This window comes from Ambystoma mexicanum, chromosome 6q, assembly GCF_040938575.1.
Source record: "Ambystoma mexicanum isolate Mex_15411 chromosome 6q, UKY_AmexF1_1, whole genome shotgun sequence".
NCBI lineage: Eukaryota > Metazoa > Chordata > Amphibia > Caudata > Ambystomatidae > Ambystoma > Ambystoma mexicanum.
The window spans coordinates 1,584,977,829-1,584,998,271 of record NC_090937.1 but is presented as its reverse complement, the minus strand read 5'-3'; the positions used below and the strand labels follow the sequence as shown (position 1 = coordinate 1,584,998,271).

The following is a 20,443-nucleotide window of genomic DNA, read 5'->3' as shown; positions in this document are numbered from 1 at the left end:
TCCCATCTGTAGCCTCACTAGCTTTGCTTTGGGAGGCCCTCTAAAAGGTTGAGACCAACATAAATGGCTCACTGTACATTCTAGTGTTAGTAGACCTTGCTCGCTTCAACTGTTAGTGTACTTATCTGTGTAAATGGGATAGCGCCAGTGAAGTTGTAGTAAGTCTGACAATTCTGGAATAGGTAATCGTATCTGTATCGAGAGAAGCAAGATTAGAAGTCTTGCTCAAATTATTTGTGGATAAAAGATTCCTAGAACGCAGTTTTATCCTAGTGATGTTTGACTGCAGATGAAGCTCGGCTCTTCACACAAACATGACTTTGTTACAATAAAGTTCACTCCTTTGTCTGCATCCCACAAAAGTTTTGAATTCTGAAAATTGCTTCTTCCTGATTTTACTAAAAAGTAAATTCTCCCACAATATCGGGCACATTGTTTCAAGTCTGCCTTCCTTCGTTCTTCTTGCGTTTCTAACCTGGTTCCCCAGACTACTCTAAGGGCAGACCAAACATAAGTTTGGGTGGGTACGTTGGCAGGTGAAATGGCATTCAGTGATAAGAGGGTAATCATAATGGGAATGGAGTGCACACCCTCCTGGATGGGTTTCCTTTAGCTAGTGATCCTAGTCTTCAATTTGATTTTGTTCTTTAGTGATTGTGTATATACAGACTGACTTAATGTTCTGAAACCCAAATGGTAAATGCCATTTTCAGAGGTGTGGGGGGCGGCGGAATACAGCCCGTCGGATTAATCCGTCACATAGCAACCCAGTGTTAATTATGACCAATAGAAAGGTTTTTTATTTTTACAGAACTGTTATGTAAGGTTTAATGCATACTTGCAGTACACTAACCAGGAGGACCCTTTTGTCTTCACTCCACAGCCTGGACGTGTCTCCTCAGGTAGAACCCAGCTCCGATGCTCCTTCTCGCTTTTCTCCTTGCTTCCCTGTGCAGTTCTCTTCTGCCACCCACCCTAATAGCATGCCTAGCACTAACCTTTTCACAGTTGCTGAAGAAGGCCTGATTGGAAACCTGTCACCTACCAACCCCTTCTTCAATTCTCTGCATAGCAACCCTTTCTTTGAAGACCTCTTATCTGACAAAGTACTAAATTCTCCTTCACCTACTCCCTTTCTCTGTAGTTTCTCCTCTGGGTCGAATGCTACCGGTGAAGCTGAAGATGGGGCTGCACCCCCTGGGGACAACGAGCCATCCTCCATCAAAACCAGACCAAGGGCGCTTGAAGACTTGGAGAATAGTCAAGCTGCTAGAGATTCCGCTGATGGTTTTACCAAATCCATGCCATGTATGCCTGATCTAGTGACGACCCCTCAGTGGGATGACCCATTTGATGCCTTGGCGACAAGTCGGCTCATGCCAGAAAGAAAAGATGAAAAAGCTTCAACACCATTGTTCCCCACTGAACTCGCCACCACCTTTTTTGGGTCATTGAATGCTATTTCACCTGTAACTGCACTTCATACGAGTAGAGTTTCTATTAAACCTGATTCTGGGGCAATACCCTCAAATTCTGTGGCAATGGCAACTCCGGAATTGCAAGCTGGGAAAACCTATTCTGCAATTGAAGAGTCGCTTCTCAGTGTTGCAGACATGAAGGAAACCGAGCCAAAGCTCGATGCACCAGAACTAAAGCTGATGGCGAAAAATGGATCGGCTTTGTTGGAAAGTTCTTCTGCTCCAGCAGAGAATAGCGTGATCCCCACTATTTTGTCAGCAAGGATCAGAACTTCTGCGGAACCTAAAAATCCTCCATTGCTCCCACAACATGCAGATGAGGGTTATGGAGAGGCGGCATGCGAGGAAAAGCAAACCGCACAACATGAAAAGGTGTCCTCCATGCCGTGGAATGGTTCACACAAGGGGATTTTCATTGGCCACTCTGAGGATGACCCAGCCTCACAGATGAGGGAAAATGGCAACATGCAGAAGGATAAACCTGTGTCTGTAAAGGTAAATACGTTATCCAATCTTTGTAAATCTGAAGAAGCCTTTTCAATAATGCCAGTGAAATCTGAAAATAAGATTGCGGCTGTCCCACCATTGGTATTTAAACTGGCTCCAGACACCACTTACCAAGGTGTCCTTGAAGAAGAAAAAGCTGCTCCCAAGTACTCTAGCAAAGGCATTAATCATGTGTTTAAAAAGCCAGGTGATCTCCCTAAAATACCTTCAAAAAATAAGAATATGAGCAATGCACAAAATACGGATTTGCCTGCAGACGAGAGACTTCAAATTGTGTTCAGCAAACCTCCAGTTAATGGAACTGGTGTGTGGCCTCCAGAGAGCAAGTCTCCTGCACAGCAGGGTGATGATCACAGTATTGAAGGTGGTGGATTAGAAATGACCAAGAGATTGGTGTTGCCTCCCAAACCTCCCAGGTGCTTCACATCTGCTGAAGAAGAGCAAGAAAAAACTGATTTAAACAAAGCGAGAGGCAGAGAAGGAAAAGGGAGCCTAGTTGGAAAACAAGTCGCAGGCTCCAAGGGGGAAATGTGGGATCCAAACACCAGGATCGTCAGTGAGACTGTGTCCCATGAGCCCCCATGTCCACCTTTTCCTGATGCTGTAATTGGGGTACACGCAGAATGGCGAGCCTCCATCGATGGGAACTCTGAATTGGCCACAGAGGACCTTTGCTCTAATTCGAGCAAAAAAGTTAATGAGGCCACAGTGCAGGACACCTCTAATGGGGGAAGCCTATTAGACACGAATTTGACGGAAGTTGAACAGTTCAAGACTTGCCCTTTGAAATTCTCTCTAGACGGATTAGACCTTTCGAGTATTGAAGACAAATTTAGTAAATTGGATGCCGTGAAGCTGGGCCTTGTTTTGGACTCTAGCAGTGAAGGCCAGTTAGACCAAATCAACGAATGCCGCAGGGATGCGCAAGGAATAGTCAACTTTGACATGTTAAGTACAGAGCCGTTGGCAAATGGAGGGAAGCGGCCGGTTTCAGAATTGCCAACAGCCAGTGCTACTACCCGAAGTGTATTGTTCTGGTCCGCGTTGGAAGATCAGCTTCAAGTAAATGAACCTTTGAGTCTCTGCAATGCAAGCCAAATCAAACCATCTATAGAACCTGTCAATTTGCAAGTGGGTCTAGAGTCTGGTGTAGCACCGCAGGAGACGTGGACAGAGCTCTCCCAACAGGACTTGTATAATGAAATGCAACAGACTGGTCAAATTCAACCTCGCGTTCCAAGACTTCAACATGTTCTTTCTCTGGGTTCTTCCATAGACTCAAACCAGCAAGACCAAATCCAGACCTCCAAATGTGGGACTACCCTGGGGCTGTCCGCAAGTCAGCAGTCCAGCTGGTCTGCAGATATGGTGGTTGACTTCAAGAATGTGGACTTTTGGGAACCCGAAGCCGATTTAGTAGTTGAGAATGGAGCCAGCTGTACGACCAAACTCTCGGCAAATCCATTTGTGCTGCATGACAGGCGGTCCCTCCAGCATAAGAAAAATCCCTTTGTGGAAACTTCAAGTGCAATTTCCAACCCATCTGAAAAAGCCTTGCAAGAAGACTTGAGCTTCAGATACCTTCACCAAGAAGCTGCGCCCCCAAACCTCCCACCTATTAAACTTGACCAAGACCCGATGTCTCCTTTCCTGCATGACAGCCAGCCCTTGGCCTTCTCCACTCCGTTCCTTGCCGCTGCAACTAACCTCAAGTCACTTGCTCTCCCTTCCTCTATCATCTCTCTTGCAACTTGTGTGGGCCCAACGGCGACCACCGAGGCAGCGGCCCTCTCCTCCTGCTGCACTTCGCCTTCCAGTGGTGTGAAACCTTCATCCCTCATGGTTTTGCCCCAGGAGACACAGCCAGCTGACCATCTGCATATGCAGCAGAAAAGCAGGTGAGCATTCCGATATGTTGCTCTACAAAGTTAGCGCGGGCACTCAGATTGTCGTTTGTCCCAGCTAGTGTAGCTGACTTGTGGGAGGGGCAATGCTATAGTGTTAAGTGCTGAACAACCATGCAAGTTGCAATCCATTTTGTCTGTGTAATTCCTTGCATGCCTTTTTCTGGGGTATCCTTCACAATTCTGCATCAGGTGGTGGGTGTCGCACACACCAAATGCGTTTTGTCTGGGTTAGTGAAGTGTGAGCGATGACATGTCTCATAGGCACAGTTTGTTGGTACTTGTCTATTCTACTTTGAATTTGGCTATCCAATGAATTTTTTAATAGTGTTTGCCAAAAATCAGTGTCACTGATGACCACTTCATCCGTGGGTATCTGTGTTGTCTACAAAAAGGTTTTTGAAACAATTTGTATTCCTAATTGCCACGTGACCACCATCCACCACTTTCCCTAAATGGACTAGAACTGGCATTATATGAGTAAATGTATACAGTACTAGAATATTTGAAGTTTCTTTTGGCATTGGGTTAATATTTTTAAAATGTTAAATATGTCCCTTATCTTACATGAAACGCATTGCTCATTGCTGGGTTCAAGGACGGGCTTTCCAATCTTCCTCGGCCCATCTGTTCAGTCAATAAGTAAGTAAAGTGGCTCTGGACTAGATCTATCTAGCCCAGTGGTCTGCAACCTTTGGCTTTCCAGATGTTTTGGACTACAGCGCCGATCAATCGGCTTTGACCATCACAGTCAATGGTGTGGGATCATGGAAGTTGTAGTCCAAAACCTCTGGAGAGCTGCAGGTTGCAGGCCCCTGGTCTAGCTTGTTGGGGGTTAGCGCAGATGGTAACCAATGGCCTCTCTCCAGACCTTTCACTGCTGCATGCAGCCCATATACAGACAGTTCGTATGGTATGTTAGTGGGATCTATCCCACACACCACTGACCTTTCCCTGGTATCTGGCACTCAAGTAGCCCAGAAAATGAGAGTTGTTAGTTGGAGGAGAGGGAGAGCACTACAGTGCTTTTGCTGTGTTACTGGTAGCTTGCGTTCTGGAAAACTAGTCCCTTTTCTGTGGGTTTGCATCTAGGTGGTCTCGGTTGGTGGGCTTGCAAGTCGTCTGCGTCCATATGGGTGGCTCTGTGGAATGAGAATGCATTGCCCGTGTTGAGAAGTGAGTAAATGGAGATTGTGTGGCGTTCTGCTGTTTGGTGTCTGTTTCTGTGTGTGTCGGCTGGTTTTCAGGAGCTTGGAGGGTTTTCGTCTGTGTTGGTGGGGGGAAAGTGGGCGCCGGTAGATTGTTGGATGACTACAGACAGTTTGGCCAGCTGTGCTTTGTCTCTTTGATAATTGTCTATGGCTTGCGGGATAGCTCTGCATAGTGAACAGCCATGCTTTTACTGCCTTCCGAAGGGTCCATGCTTCCTCTATTGTGGATATTCCCTTGGAGCGCCCCCGCGTATAAAAAAAAATAAAAAATGCTGATCATGGATTTCATTTTCAAATAACGTTTCGGTTCAAGGCGTATGTCGTTGCTAGATCTCACGATTCTGTTTGGTCTGTAGATGCAGAAATTCTGCTCCTTGGCCTAGAATTGCTCTGTGAACAATGCAGAGCGTTTTCAAATGGGTCCTTTCCTTGACTATCATCAATTGCAACGTTCCCAAAACCCCAGCTTCCATACCACCACCACTACAAAGAGGCCAATATTATCGAGGTTCTTTCTTCAAAATCAAATTCAATTGTGAATCGGACCTCAGTAACCCAAGAGTACCAGTGCAGAATATCCCAACTGGGTTTGCCGTTGATGCTCCCATCCTGGTTATCTAGCTGATGTTGCGCTGCCCCAAAGCTCTCCCTGAATTAAATCTGCCTTTTATATTCTGACTTTCAATTAAAACTGGGACACAAGGTTGCCTCCTTTATTGAATAATCCATATTCGTTGTGCTCTGCCTGGTGAAATAGCTGTTGTACGATCTAACACTTATGACCACCACGGCAGGAGAGAGATGCTTCATCTGCATCCGAAAAGAACCAAAGTGGGGTTTCATCCGAATGGTCCAAAGAGGACTGCAGCCGCAATAAAACTATGGCTGATCAGCCTGGATTTCTTCCATGGCACAGCACCAAGGGGCAACTCTCTAGATGGTTAAGTGCATCCTTTACAGCAACTGATGGTTGGGTCTGATGGCACAAAGAAGGGGGAGGAGGGGAGAGACCTGTTTGCTCATGCTGCTTCCGATAAGGCGGACCATTCCATTCGAATGCCGTGCATGGTCTTGGGGTGGTGCGGGTTTTAGAGCTTCAGGCAGATTTTACTCTATTCAGATGGGACCCCCATATTGTCACCCTTTTCTGTGTAGTGTGGAGGACTTGAGGGTTCTATTGTACCAGCCAATGTAGATGATATGAAGAGTAATTAATTTATAACGCTCCTGTACACAAGTCTTTATAGGCGTGGCTGGCATATCTGGAGGCCAATGGGACTCTTCATGACCGTGCTGATGACACCCTTGGTCAACACCCTACAATAAAGCTGGGTGTCTATTGAGTGAGACTGTCTTAGTTATGTTCGCTTATTAAATTGTAAACTGGGGCTGTAGAGCTGAATTTTAGCCCGATAAGGATGGTATTGACCCGGCTGGTATTGATCTCTTTGCCCATCATTGATTAGACTACATTTATTGCATGACGCCACGTGTGTACCGACTGCTCTTCCATTCTTCAGTAGTCCTGGGTGCTGCCATACAGAGATACATACCATACTGGGTTTCCAAGTATGCTTGTAGTGCTGACATCTGCACTTAATGTGGCTGTCAAATTGGCAGTGGGACAAGAATATATAATCCCATTTACTCCATCTTAATGAGCCTCTGCAGAGCTCCTCTGGAAGTCTCGATTACATTTAAAATGATGCCTGGCTTATAAAGTGATAATTCGTCATCGGTCTGCTTATGTGGCTCCGAGACTTCAGATTGCGGAAGGAGCTCAAGATACTAGAAATCGCTCTGTCAAAACCTATATCTTAACATGGAAAAGAATTTGGGGAGACAATCATGCCATTCCTAGGTTCTGGTATCCCCGAGCAGTCTTGCTGAGTCAGGTTCTGTCACCTGTGCTCCATAATGGAGCTAAAAGGGCGGGTCTTGGTGCCTTTTATCCAAGCAGAGCAATTCAATGGGAAGATTGTTCAGGAATCTGGGTGTGAAGCAATAGAAGCTTTGCCCTGAGAGTTTGCTTTCTTCAGTGAGTCTCGAGATGAAGCGAGGTTGGATTTCTTTAGTTTGCTACGTTGGCAATGGGGACTTTGTCGATGAGAAAAATAAGCAGCCTATTTTGAATGTGATCTACTTTGGTTTGTCAAGCCGTGCATCGGGCAGCAAATGTGTTGTCTGATGTCTAGACCTGTTCTCTATGCAACTTCTAATGAAATGACGTGCTATGATAAGACCTGCATTGAAAGGTTTTTCAGGAGATCAGTTGATGTGAATGATTTCTTTGTACTGTTGAGGAAGGTTTAGCGTCCCGGATGAATCTTGGAGATCTAGCTTGATCATACATAATTGGTGATCCAGGACTGACTATCGGGGGAGCAGGATAGGGGCAGAGCATAGTGAAGACGGATGGAGGAAATAAGCAGGAGACAATTGTATCGGGAGGATAGCTCGGGGGCAACGCACTCTCCTTAGAAGCAAGACGATGCAGAGCAACATAGGTTCAATCCCCGGGTCTGCGCTTAGAAACCTCTGGGTATTAAGTGTGTTTATAAATAACCAATTACAAATTAAAATAAAGTACACAAATGCACTCTTTATTCTGAGTAGTTGGAACAAGGTTAGAAGTCTAGTAGAACGCTAACGTCCACCAACAGCACCTGCCAGACAACCCAGCATCTCGCCATCTTACACTGCTGGTACAGACACACCACTACCAATAAGTCACTCGACTGACATTAATTCAGTAACGGAGAACACCACGCAGGAGATCCGAAGAAAGGGAAAACTGTCAAAGGTGTCCCAATTCCTCCAGAGGAGCCTTCAAGTGGTCCTCCAGATAGAGCTTAATTTGCATTTTGTTAGGTTGAGATGTTCGCCTTTTGGAGCCCGACTTTCATGTGCAAATTGAATAGTGCAAGAGACCTGATGTAACCCAGGTGAACGCCCACAGAGGTGGAGTTGGACATGAAGGACTCTAAGGGGATGACCAATCTGGGAACCTACTGCTCCATTGCAATCCAGGAGGAGGCCTCCTGGGAAGACGAATGCTATGATCTACTCGGTCAAACGCAGTAGAATTGACTCGGTGCAGGGAACGATCTAATTGGGCCGTGGGATTAGAACCAATACAGGAAGATCATTTAAATGAGCGCAAACAACCTGGTTTTCAGAACTCCCCTTCCTGGCCTTGGAAAGGAGCTCAAGCTTTTAATCCAAGCTCTTTTCTCGTCCTAGAATTTGAGTTTGTATCCTTGAGCTTAAATGTCTGGTTCCTAAGCCTGCATCATGCAGGCACCTGATGACGCTGCCGAGCATTAAAGGCTCACTCTTGATCACCTTACTGAAAAAAGTCACGCTGGTCCTGTTTTTAGCACTGGAGGGAGGGCAATTCCCCTTAGTTGCGCAGGTACGAGCCTTTATTCAACCTTGGTTAATAGACACTTTGGATGGTTAATTATTCAGTGATGGTCCTCTGTTAATTTGTAGGACTGCACAGTGCATATAGTGGGTTTATGGTCATTCCATCGAAGCTTTACCATTGAAATAAACACCATCGAATGCATGTTTTTCCTATTTTAAATAAAAAAAAGGGGGGGCTCCCCCCCTAACGCCCCTGTTTTTTACCCCTTAAACCCCATTATAAATGACACCAACCCCTTTAACTTGAAAAAACATGCATTCAATACCCATATAGTGTATTGTCCCAAGCCGGCACAAAGACTGTTTTGGAACAGGAAGGAGGTCATAGGAGAAATGGAAGAATTTGAGGCAGGTGGGTAATCGCCCATTGGAAGCAGAGTGTTGTGCAATCCATTGGCGTTTATAGATGCAGCCTGAGGATGGAAGACGCCTTTCGGTTCTATTCAGTAAACAATTTGTAGTTGTGAAATAACATTTTCGCTGAAGGGTGGAGATTATACAATATAGCCAAGGATGGAAGGTGTATGTCCCGCCACTACACCAGCTTGTACCCAGGTTCTTTGCAGACCTCTCTCCAGCTCCCCAAAAGATGCACTGTAGATGTGCATTCCTCAGTAATATTAATCCAAACCTGTTCCACAGGATCGATCGATGCTTTAATCAAAAGCCTTTTTTTAATAAATAAATAAACATAGTTCTAAACTATGAAACGATTACTGTGGCTTGGGCACTGGTACTGCCTTCATTTATAGAAGGGCTGGAATTAGAATTTCTGTGTCCAGCGCAGCCACAGATCATGCTTGGTCTTACCAAGGTACCATATCCAGTTAGTCTGCACAGGCCCTAGACCCAGTAAGACTAAATTTGGTGTTCAGATCACTATTGTGCCAGAGTCTGGTTAATTTGCCTTGGAATCTTCCTCAATGCTTTCTGACTTGGGACTGGCCTCTTTTGGCTTGCCACAGGTGACGCATGCAGAGACCTGAGAAATATCGGGTCTGGATGAAAGTCTACACTGAATGTGAGGGGCGGCACCGGAGACAGTGTAGACGGTATATATTCTCCTCCACCCATGTTAAATGGATCGCACGGCCTCGTTTTTAAAGCATTGACCACTAAATGGATCTGGGTATACGTTAAATGTACAGACACTGGAGGCGTGCCTCTAACTCCTCCTGTGCAACTCCCAGCACCATCAAATGCGGGGTTCCACAAGGCTCCTGTATTGCCCCCACTCTATACAACCTCTTCACCAGGCCACTATTCAAAATCCTGGATGCCCTGGGAATCTCATATACAAACCATGCAGATGACACCCAGGTGCTCATCCCCCTCACGGGTGATTACCAATCTGACACTAACACCCTCAGCTCCATCTATGCGACTATCCAATCCTGGATGGCAGAAAACTGGCTCTGTCTCAACAGTGAGAAGACCGAGCTTCTACTGGTAGGCTCCCCCTCCACCCTGAACAAACTTGACCAACTATACTCCTCCTTCACCATTGATGACATCCCTATCACTGTCTCACAATCAATTAAAACACTGGGTGTATACCTGGAACCTAACCTATCTATGGACAGACAGGTCAACGCCATTGCATCCACCTCTGCCTACCACTCCAAACTCATCAACACAATAAGACCCTTCTTGTCGCAACAAAATTGCCTTACCATTGCCAGGGCCATAATCGGATCCAGATTGGACTACTGTATTGCCCTCCTGGTAGGCACCTCAGCCAAGAATCTTGCTAAACTACAAATTGTTCAGAACAATGCTCTCAGGGCCGCTACTGGACTCTCGCGTAGGGATCATATTTCTGCACTTAGAAGGCAGGTCCACTGACTACCAGTCAAAGAAAGGATCATATTCAAAACCCTTGCCCTGACACACAAGTGCCTTCATGAACAGGCACCCCCCCTACCTGGCACAGAGAATCTCTAAACCCCCTTCCTCCAGGCCTACCAGAACCCCCTACTCCAACTTGATTGCTATTCCTAGAACACGCAAAGCCCGGGCTGGCGGCACCAGTTTCCCAACTATGGCAGCCACCCACTGGAATTCACTCCCCCTTCACATTAGGACTATTGACTCCCATGCAGCCTTCCGCAAGGCCATCAAAACCAGTCTCTTTGTATGACTTGCATTGTGCAACCGCAATCCCCGCAATGTACCATGATCTAAATATGTATGTAACCCTATACCATGCATTGTATCGTCACTAAGTCTATCTACCTGGGCGGCTTCACTGTAACCCTTAAGCGAGCCTTCTTTGAGTACTGCTATAGCGCCGCGATGCCTGTGGGCTGTAGTGCGCTCTACAAATACAAAATAAATAAAAAATAAAAAAACTCGGTGAAGGTAGACTTCATGGCAATTAAATGTGACGTTGCACTACAATGACATTGGTTGGCCTCTGGTACGTGTTGCTGCACTTGGTGACCTCAAATACTACGCCAACAACTGTTGGCAAGTACCATTTGGAGCAGTTTTCAAGATGCAAAAAACAAACCCTCTGCACCCACTGAATCTCCTTGCTCGTGAAATGAATTGCATAGCCATTCAGACGCTGATTACTGTGTACAAGGATGGTGGAAGTGTAGGGTATTGCGTTTTGTATGACGCGTAACACACTTTGTGAAACTTTATTCAATTTTAAGGGTTTGGAAAAACCTCTGCTTTGCCCTATAGCTATGATGGGAGTAGTATCTACCATCAAATAAAGAAAACACAGTCCTAGTCAGTCACTGTCAAATCAAAATGGCCTATACTAACAAAACATAATGCCTGTCCTATCTCTTATACAAATTGTGTAATGGGGAATATGTTTGTAAAGGAAAATCAGTGTTCGAATATAAAGTATCTATGGGCCGAGTCAGCTCTCCTCCCCACGTTGGACAGCACGGAGAAAGGCGGCCCCCGTAGACCGGAGGATACTCAGGCTCTCAAAACAAAGGCAGTTCAAAATGTCGATTGAGGCCCGCTTGGCATTCCACGTTAAAGTCTTTCACAGTTGTTCATGCAGATCTCCCTCGGTCAGGCTCGGACCTTTCAATCGCAGCACTTGCAGGGGTTTCCTTCCCCAAGCTTAATTCACCACCTTTAGGGGTTCCCTTCCCCTAACTTATTCCACTTCCGGTCTCCCTCCGACCTTCCTGATGTAGACTTTTCAATGTCCAAGGCTTTTACTATAGACCTCTGCAAGGCCACTTTGACTTTCCCTTCACCTCACTCTTATTTGCCCCAGTGTCCCTTGGCCTGGGTAGTTCAGGATCGTAAGCACAAGTTCAACATTCACCTTTTCACTTTCCCTTTTGCCGGGGTTAATCTTGACATGTACGCATTTGTAAGTTCATTCATTTTTTCGCTTTCTAACAAAACATTTCACCTTTCAAAGAGACTTCCGTGTGGGCTACTTCCTTTCGCCAGACCATTCTGCTACTCTGTATCAATGGCTTCAGTTATTGGTAATTTATTGTTCACCACATGTCTGCCTTCAATTGTGAGATATACTGTTGCAACTTCAATATTTCCGTCACACGCACACCGACCTTGCATGTCGCTCACCAACTCATCTGCTGTGTACATTCCTTTCTTGTCTTTGCGGTTTTAATTCATGAGTCAAGGTTAATACCATCGGCTTGGCCTCGCCTCCCCAATTCTGTTGTTCACCCGGGAGGGTCACTGGTGCCCTTGAAACACAATGCAGTCTTCTTGTTTGGGATTGGGCCTTCTCTGCATATCTTTCACGGCTCTTCAAAGGCAATGTCCTCCTGCAGGGATCTTGTCGGTTTCGCTACCGTTTGCTCTCTGTCAGTCACTCTGCTCCAATAGGTTCACCTTCGCCCCGGAAGTTCTGCTCCTTCTCTTGTTCCACCTTGCTCAGAGTGTCTTTATGTTCCGTCTTTTATCCGTGTGGGGAGAGCTAATGGGTATCGGATGTATGTAATTAAAGTCAAGTGCCTGACTTCGCCTGACCCGCTTAGTGGGACATATCCAATGTAATGCTCGGGTGTGAATCTCTTTCCCCAGCACATACTGTCTGTGTGAAATGTTTGTGTTGGAAGGGGTGTGGGGAGTCAAAGTATCAGGTTATCCTACCTGGTGAGATGGGGCATGGGTACGGGAAAGGGGGTGAACGCTGCATCTCACCATCAGTTGTCTCACTCCCACTCCCTGAAGACCCTGCACCCAGGTGATCCTCTTGCACTGGTCCAACCCCCCAGGAACTGGGTCCAAAAGCGATGGCCCTCTCCTGGCCACCTGGATGACCAATCCCTGAGGACTAGCGGGTGAGACACAAGTTGGTTTCTCGGTTTGTACTCATTTATGTATCTTGATATTGTGCAGTTTTAATATAATTGTATCATGTTGTCTTTCTCTGCCCTGCTCCGTTTGTTATTGTTTGAAAAAGATTGATCTTAGCTGTCCTCTTACACTAGAAGTCGCTGCTTAGGCTAGCAGAACCACAGTGAGATTTCTGTAGCGCCCACCTTGCAGATGTGATGTACTGCGCTTAATACTTCTGTGTTAGTGCAGCTCAAGGAACTAATTTAGAAATAATACCAATATTTAAGTCTCTTAAACTGGGTGTTTAAAGGTCACACCTCCCAGTAACAATGCATCCTTTACAGGGGTGCCTCATACTGTCTAATTCTTAGTAGACAGCCTCTCAGTCAAGAAGAACCAGTTGTTTGTATTGTCTCAGTATGTCTGATGGTATGGAGAGTCTAAGGGTTGTCTCCTCGGCAGGTGGATATTTTGCTCTTCCCTTTCTCTGGTCTCTCCTTCACATCTCTGGGTCCCTCTTAACATCTTGACTACTCAGGGTGTCCTTACTGTGGGGAGGGGGGGGGGGGTCTTGTTCCTCTCCTCTCCTTCTCGCCCTGCCTTAGGCCCACTCTGCCTCTTTGTACCTGTATTGCTCCTGCTGACTAGCTGGTTGTCCTATTCATTCCTCTGATGTTCTTCCTTCTGATTGCTCCACCCACTTCTTGGATGTTACCAGCTCCTCTGTTGATACCACCTTCTACTCCCTCGCCCCTCCAGCACCACATAATGTCTCCACCTATTGAACGCCAACAGGATTTTGCACCATTGTTTCCCCTGTGAAACCGTGTAAGGAAGCAGTGTCCCTGAAATTCACCTCCACATGCTGCAGTCTCAAAGTCGCAAATTCTCAGCGCTGTTCTTGCAGTTCCACAGGTCCTAAAACGAGCTCTTTTAATGAGGGAGGTATTCACAATGTCTAATCACTTCATATGCCAGCAAGTGCAGAGACCTTGACCTTTTCCCAGGTTTTGCTCTTTTCAGGGATAGCTTCTGGCTCTGTTTGGGCACGGGTGTACTTAAGTCTGTAAGGTCTGACCAGGGGTTTGGGGTAGGCTGTCGAGATTGGGCTGCCGCATCGGACCAATGGGGTGTCGGATGGGTCTAAACTCCAGACCTGGACTAGAGTGCCCTCTGCCATGTGATGGGGTGGGGAGGTGGTCCGAGCTGTGCTTTTCAGGGGCGCCTCCCCCACGCCACTCATTGGCCTGACATGCAATGGCATGTGTTGACCAATGCAGTCACCGCCTGACTAGTCCCCAGAGCCAGGCAGGCGACTGCGTCACACTTCAGCATTCTTTAGACTGGTTCATATGTTGTCTTCAGAAAGGGATCCCTAGAAACTGATTCATGCTCCATGCCGTCACCCAATGGTTTATTCACATGGTCTCCCTGAGGACTGCGCACATGTTTCTCTTGTGATGTTCGTATACATAACTGAAGATATTTTGGTAAACGGTGTAGGGATGTCCTGCATCATGAAACCGGTATTGCAATTGCAGAAGACATACATGCACCTTACAAATGTCTGACTCACTACATTATCTGACCTGCTCCACCCCAGTGTACAGGCCAGAGCTCCCTGATCATTCATGGAGCGATAAAAAAACAGTCTGTCGAGTAAGACCCCACACCCCATCTGAGACTTGCCTCCATCCTTAAAGGTAACATCTGCCTGGTGCCCACTTGAGACTGAATTCACCAATCGGAGCATGTCTAGAGACCCAGAAGATCCACCCTGTGTTCTTAACCTAAAGAACACCTCTCCCCTCCCAGAAGTGGCGTCATATGTAACATTAGGAAGGGTTTTCACAAAAACCTTTGCATCTCGCGACATATCCCAACGTCTGGTGTCCCCAATGTGCTTCCAGAAATGTCCTGAAGTCGCACCTCTTGCTTGGCTGTTCAGCTCGAACCATCATAACGGCATCATTCTCCTAAATATTTCCCAGAATCCTTCATTTTTCTCCCGCATTTTCAGGGAAGCGAGATTGAGAATGGCTTTCATCCTTGGTGAATATGGGGGAACTTGCTTATGCGTCAGAATCCCCTATTTATACTCTTCCAAATTTCTTGATTTTATTGTTTAAATGAATCTTCTCCCCCAGGTCCTCTCCACCAACCAGATCGGTCCTTCGTTCACCCTGTGCACCGTGCTTCTCGCATCTGCCGGTCGCCCTCGCCCCCCTAGAACACAGCACGGTCTGAATAGATCTGGTGTATGGCATCTGTTGGAGAATAGTAGCGTTGAGCATCCTTGCCCTAAGGAAACGATCCCATGCCGTGTCTCTCCACAAGGAAGTGAAATTGGGCAAATCCATTGCAAATGCTGCCCAGGCTTGCAGTCCCATCTCAAGCAGGCAAACATTTAACCTCCAAACTAGAGGCATGTAACCAAAGTTCTTTGAATGTCTTTCAGAAAACTGTTAGGAAGCAAGCAAATAATCAAAGACCTTCAAATGGCAGGTATGTGGCTTTTCTTCAATGCCATGATGGTCCGTAACCATTGTTTGTTTGTTTATTATTTATAGCGCGCGCCAGACCCGAAGGTAACCGGGCGCGTTGTTCAAGGATACTTTAAACTTTACAGGTTACGCATGTTTACAAGTAGTGGTTATACATGGTAGAAATTACATAATGCAGGACAGTAAGGAGAATATACATTGTGCATAATATATACATATAACATAATATATACAGGAAATATGCAGTAGGAAGATAGAGTATATAATTATGTACATAGTACGTGTGTAGAACAGTGGTTATGTTGGTGTAGGGCAGGACTATCGGTCATTTTCTTTGATCCAATTGATACAGTTAGATCTGAAGAGAGCGTAGGATTGGGGAGATCTCAAGCCGGACGGGAGGGAGTTCCAAAGCTGGGCAGCTTTGACCGGGAAGCTGTTTCCTCCGGCCGTACTTAGTTTAAATGGGGGTATCACTAACTGGTTGGAGTATGCTTCTCTGGTGGGTCTAGTGGAGATTTTTCTGTTGAATCTAACAGCTAGGTATTTGGGTGCTAGATGGTTGATACTTTTGAAAGTTAGAGAAGCTGTCTTGAGTTTGATTTTGTCCGCTGTGGAGAGCCAGTTGGATTGTCTTCTAGCCTCTGAAATATGCTCCCTTCTTGGAATTCCTAAGGCAGCTCTAAGAGCATTGTTTTGTAGTGTTTGAATCTTTTGCAGCGTATGTTTATTGGCCCCTATATAGAGTACGTTGCAGTAGTCCAATTTCGACAGCACTAATGCTCGAGCAAGGGTTAGGCAGTTGGCAGTGGATAGGTATGGTTTTGCGGCTCTAATCAGCTTGCAGGTATATGCGGTGCTGGATGCCATTGCGCTCACCTGTTTGGTTAGGGAGAGGTGGGAATCAAGGTAAAACCCTAATGTTTTTACCTCTTTTGCTACCTTGATAGTGTTACCGTCTATGACGAAGGAGGAGTATTCTTCTTTTAATCTTTTGATGTTTTGTGTGTTCCCCAGTATGATTTCCGTTTTGTCATCATTCAGGCATAGCCCGTGGGTGGCCATCCATGCCTGAATGATGAGATAAATCTTATTCACGAAGGCCAAATCTTGTTCATAATCCCCTGAGAGTGGTATGAGAATCTGAGTGTCATCCGCATAGTTAGTGTAGGTGACACCCAGATTATCGAACAAGGGCTTCGTGAAGATGTTGTACATAGTGGGGGAGACACAAGAACCTTGTGGGACTCCACATGTGATGGATACAGGGTCAGCAGCAGCAGAAGTAGAGAAGACTCTCATAGTTCTACCGGTTAGGAATGATTTGATCCATGCGATGGCATGTGTGGAGAAGTGGGCAGCTGTTTCTAGGTGGGTGCAAAGCACATCATGATCCACCAGGTCGAAGGCTGCAGAGAGGTCCAGTAAGAGGAGTAGGGCCATCTTTCCGGAGTCTCTCAGCTCATCGACCTGAGTTTTAAGATCGATGAGCGCGGTTTCAGTTCCATGCTGAGGTCTGAAACCTGATTGTCTTGTGCCTAGAAGGTGGTGCAGCTCCAGATGTTTTTGGATCTGCAGGTAGGCTACCCTGTCTAGGATTTTTAATAGGAAGGGTACCGTTGTGATAGGCCTGTAGGTAGTCGGGATGGATGGGTCCAATGTTTGTTTTTTTAGGAGGGGGAGGACCCAAGATTGCTTGAGGTTATCTGGTATAGTGCCTGAAGCAAAGGAGGCATTAATAAGCTTAGAAATGAATGGGGAGAGGTCTCTGGCCGCGTCTTTTATTAGTTGGGCTGGGCATAGGTCGCCTCGGCAATTGGATGGCTTGAGTGAGAGTATTATCTTTTCGGTTTCAAGTATAGTTACTTTCGAGAAGTTAAATTTATGGTCTGGTTTAGTGCTGGATGGTGGTTTGCCTCTTAGGTTGGTTGAGGGTGGAATATTCTGTTTCTTTATCTCAATTTTTGTTTGGAGTGTGGCAATTTTGTCATTTAGTGCTTTTTGGATGTTCGAGCACCATGTTTTATTTTTGTCACAGTTATCCTGGACAGGAATGGGGTTTTCTAGTTCCTTTAGTATAAGCAATAGTTCTTTCGTTCCAGATTTGGCCTGCAGTATTCTGTTGTTGAAGTTCTCTCTTTTTGCTTTCTTTATTTCATTTTTGTAAATCTTGGAGGCATTGATGATGGAGTGCAATTTTATTTGTCTCTGTTGGGGTTAGTCGCCAGGCAGATTCGCATTTGCGTTTTTCAAGTCTTAGAGATTTGAGGTGAGGAGTAAACCAGGTGTTTAGGTGGGCTCTGGGCTTACTCTTTCTAAGTTTCAGTGGGGCAATAGTATCTAGAGCTGTAGCCATGGAAGAGTAGAATTCATTTACTAGTGATGAGGTGTCCAATAAGTCAGGTAGAGAGTTTAGTCTGGGGAGGATGAGTGGTAGCAGTTTTTCTGTAGTTATAAGTTTTTTGTTTCTGGTTGGCAAGGGGGGAGCCAGAGCAATTTCAATAGGTAGGGCCAAGTTAACATTTAGGAGGAAAGTTATCAGTGCATGATCTGTCCAGATTTGTGGGGTGATATCGACAATCGTTGTATTGCAGTTATAGTCAGCAACCCAGTCAAGTATACGGCCTTTTTCGTGTGTGGGTTGTAGGATTTTTTGGGAGAAGCCTAGTTCTGAGATGACATTAGTGACATTAGTTGCTTGCAGGTCTTTAGGGTCATTGTAGCCTAGGTTTAGGTCTCCTAGCAGGATAGCTTGGGATGAAGTTTTTAGGTTGTTTGAGAGGATCGTGGAAATGTCCTCCTCGAACGTGCCAATAGGGCCTGGTGGTCTATAGATAAGGTGAATAGTAATAGTTTGAGAGGGAGATGCGAGGAGTTTAGCAGTTAATGATTCGCAGGAATTAGTCGTTGAACTTGATTCAGTTTTTAGGGTGAGATTATTTTTAGCAATAATAGCTAGGCCACCTCCTCGAGAGTTGACTCTGTCTTCTCTAAGTATGGTGTAATTATGGGGTAAGGCAAGCATTAGGGCAGGTCCTGCAGCTTGGTGCAGCCAAGTTTCTGTTATGGCGAGGATGTCATAGTCTCCTATTTGAATGAGATCCACAATTTCGGTAGCGTGTGCTATTAGTGACCTGGCATTAATAAGAGCGCACTTCAGTTGGATGTTCGGCTTTGCTGTGGCCTGGGTGGCATTACTTTTCTTTTTAGGTGTGCTATTATTAGCATTGGGCTGCTTATTTGGGCGGTTATTGCGATGGAGGTCAATCTTTATGGGAGGAGTGTTTCGGATGTTAGTGTTACTTCTATTGCAAGAGGTATTGAGTCTAGCTAATGGTTCGTAAATTCTAGGTAATCTTGAACGTAGTTTTGCGTTTCTACTTGCAATGTCACAGGGGAGGTATGTTAGCGATTGGTGGGTAATAAGTGAGTGTGAGGATTGATGGCTGGGCTCTAAGGGGGGAGTTAAGAGTCCTTCATCCACGGACGGTATGCCCTGTAGTGTAGGCCTCGGTTGGTGGTTTACTTTTGGCATTGTGGTCCAAAAGGCTGACCGGTAAATAAAAGTTAGTATCATTGTGGTTTGGTTTGCAAGAGTCGGGTACCTCTAGGCTAGACAGGGCAATCATATGTAGGCTAGGTGCAATCAGTGACAGGCTAGATGCAATCAGTGACAGGCTAGATGCAATCAGAGACAGGCTAAATGCAATCAGAGAATGCAGTCAGAGACAGGCTAAATGCAGTCAGAGACAGGCTAAATGCAGTCAGAGACAGGCTAAATGCAGTCCCCCCCCCGCCCCCCCGCAGTACAACCATGCAGTCACTGCACAGGAAGGCAGGCGAAGCCCCTGTTATTTGGCATAAGCTAAATGGTTGCATCTTCCATTTGAGAAAGAATCCCCTAATTCATTGGGTTAGTTTAAGGATAGCCATCCAGCTGTGAAGTCATAGGGTCTGTAAGCCGTATAGAGGAATGTACCAAGCCCCTCGGATGACTTAACAGAGCATGTGGGCTGTGCCGGGGTTTGGAGGGGATGAGGGGGCGCACGCACTCTTGAAGGTAGGGGAGGCTTAGAAATAGGGACATCATCTAAGCCATGGTATTGAGTCTGCAAACATTGTTTGGTCTAGGTGTTCAAGGCTTGTAAGATAGTCGGTAAGTTAAGCGCTCATCTCCTCCAATCTGTGCAACCTGTGGTCATGGGTTTGGATCCCTGCAAGCTAAACACCTACCCATCCTTCAGTGGTTTAGAATTGAGTAGCCGCACCAGTTCTTGCAGCTCTCAGACCTAGATGTAGTTTGACAGGAAGTGCAAAATTAACAGGTTTACTTTTTTCACTTGTCAAAATGGATTCAGACATTAAAATCGTTCAGACAACTGTGCAAATGGCTGCATCCAATGGATGAATCCCAGCAGCCGAAAACAGCCAATATCATCCACTAGTGCGATTTAGGACTATCCTTGCCATATTAGGAGCCGACTATGGCCTGCGCAAGCAGGATTTGATTGGCCTCAAAGCTTGGAGCTGTGAGGGGACTATGCATGCCGCAGGTGTTCTGCCATTTGGATCGAAGGCGGCTGCGGTGGTTAATATGTTGTGGAAGACTCCTCGCAGAGCTCGGTCAGACTTGTGAGATGTTTTGATATAGGGGAGGAGAACAGATTACCACAGAAATGCATGGATCAGCAGCACCCCTGTTGAGGTCCAGCATGCAAACTACAGGTTTGAATTTGGGCACGGTTTCCCTTAAACTTGAAAAGATTGAAGAACTATAGAGTTGCCCAATATTTTTCTGTTTTTCCAAACGTCCAAAAAACGATTCAGTTCTTAATCTGGATTTGAGACCTGTGACCTGCTGTTTAGAGCGGTCTCTGTCAGAGCTCATATACCTGAGCTATAGAACTCATTTACTTTTGCCAGGTTGAAAATGTAGTTTCCTCCTTATACTGGCTCGTATCTTGTCAGACCATTGTTGTGCCATTCCTTTTCTCGAACCTAGAAGGTGCGAACCTTTGGGAGGACGTTGCTGTAATATTTCAACCGGGAATAGTCACTGTGCTGTTTCAGTTGTCAACCCGATTTTTCACAGTACCGCACGAAAATGTAAGTTTGTCAAA

The 20,443-nt window shown here is 45.9% G+C and overlaps 1 protein-coding gene across 2 annotated transcripts in view; it reads left to right on the top strand.

Annotated features, from left to right (window-relative positions):
- RAB11FIP5 (RAB11 family interacting protein 5) overlaps positions 1 to 20,443 on the top strand; it is a 359,591-nt gene that overhangs the window by 317,645 nt on the left and 21,503 nt on the right. For both annotated transcript variants that reach the window (XM_069632306.1, XM_069632307.1), the window contains exon 4: positions 1,145 to 3,883. In XM_069632306.1, coding sequence (XP_069488407.1) covers positions 1,145 to 3,883 — 2,739 coding nt within the window. The remainder of the gene's footprint in view (positions 1 to 1,144; positions 3,884 to 20,443) is intronic.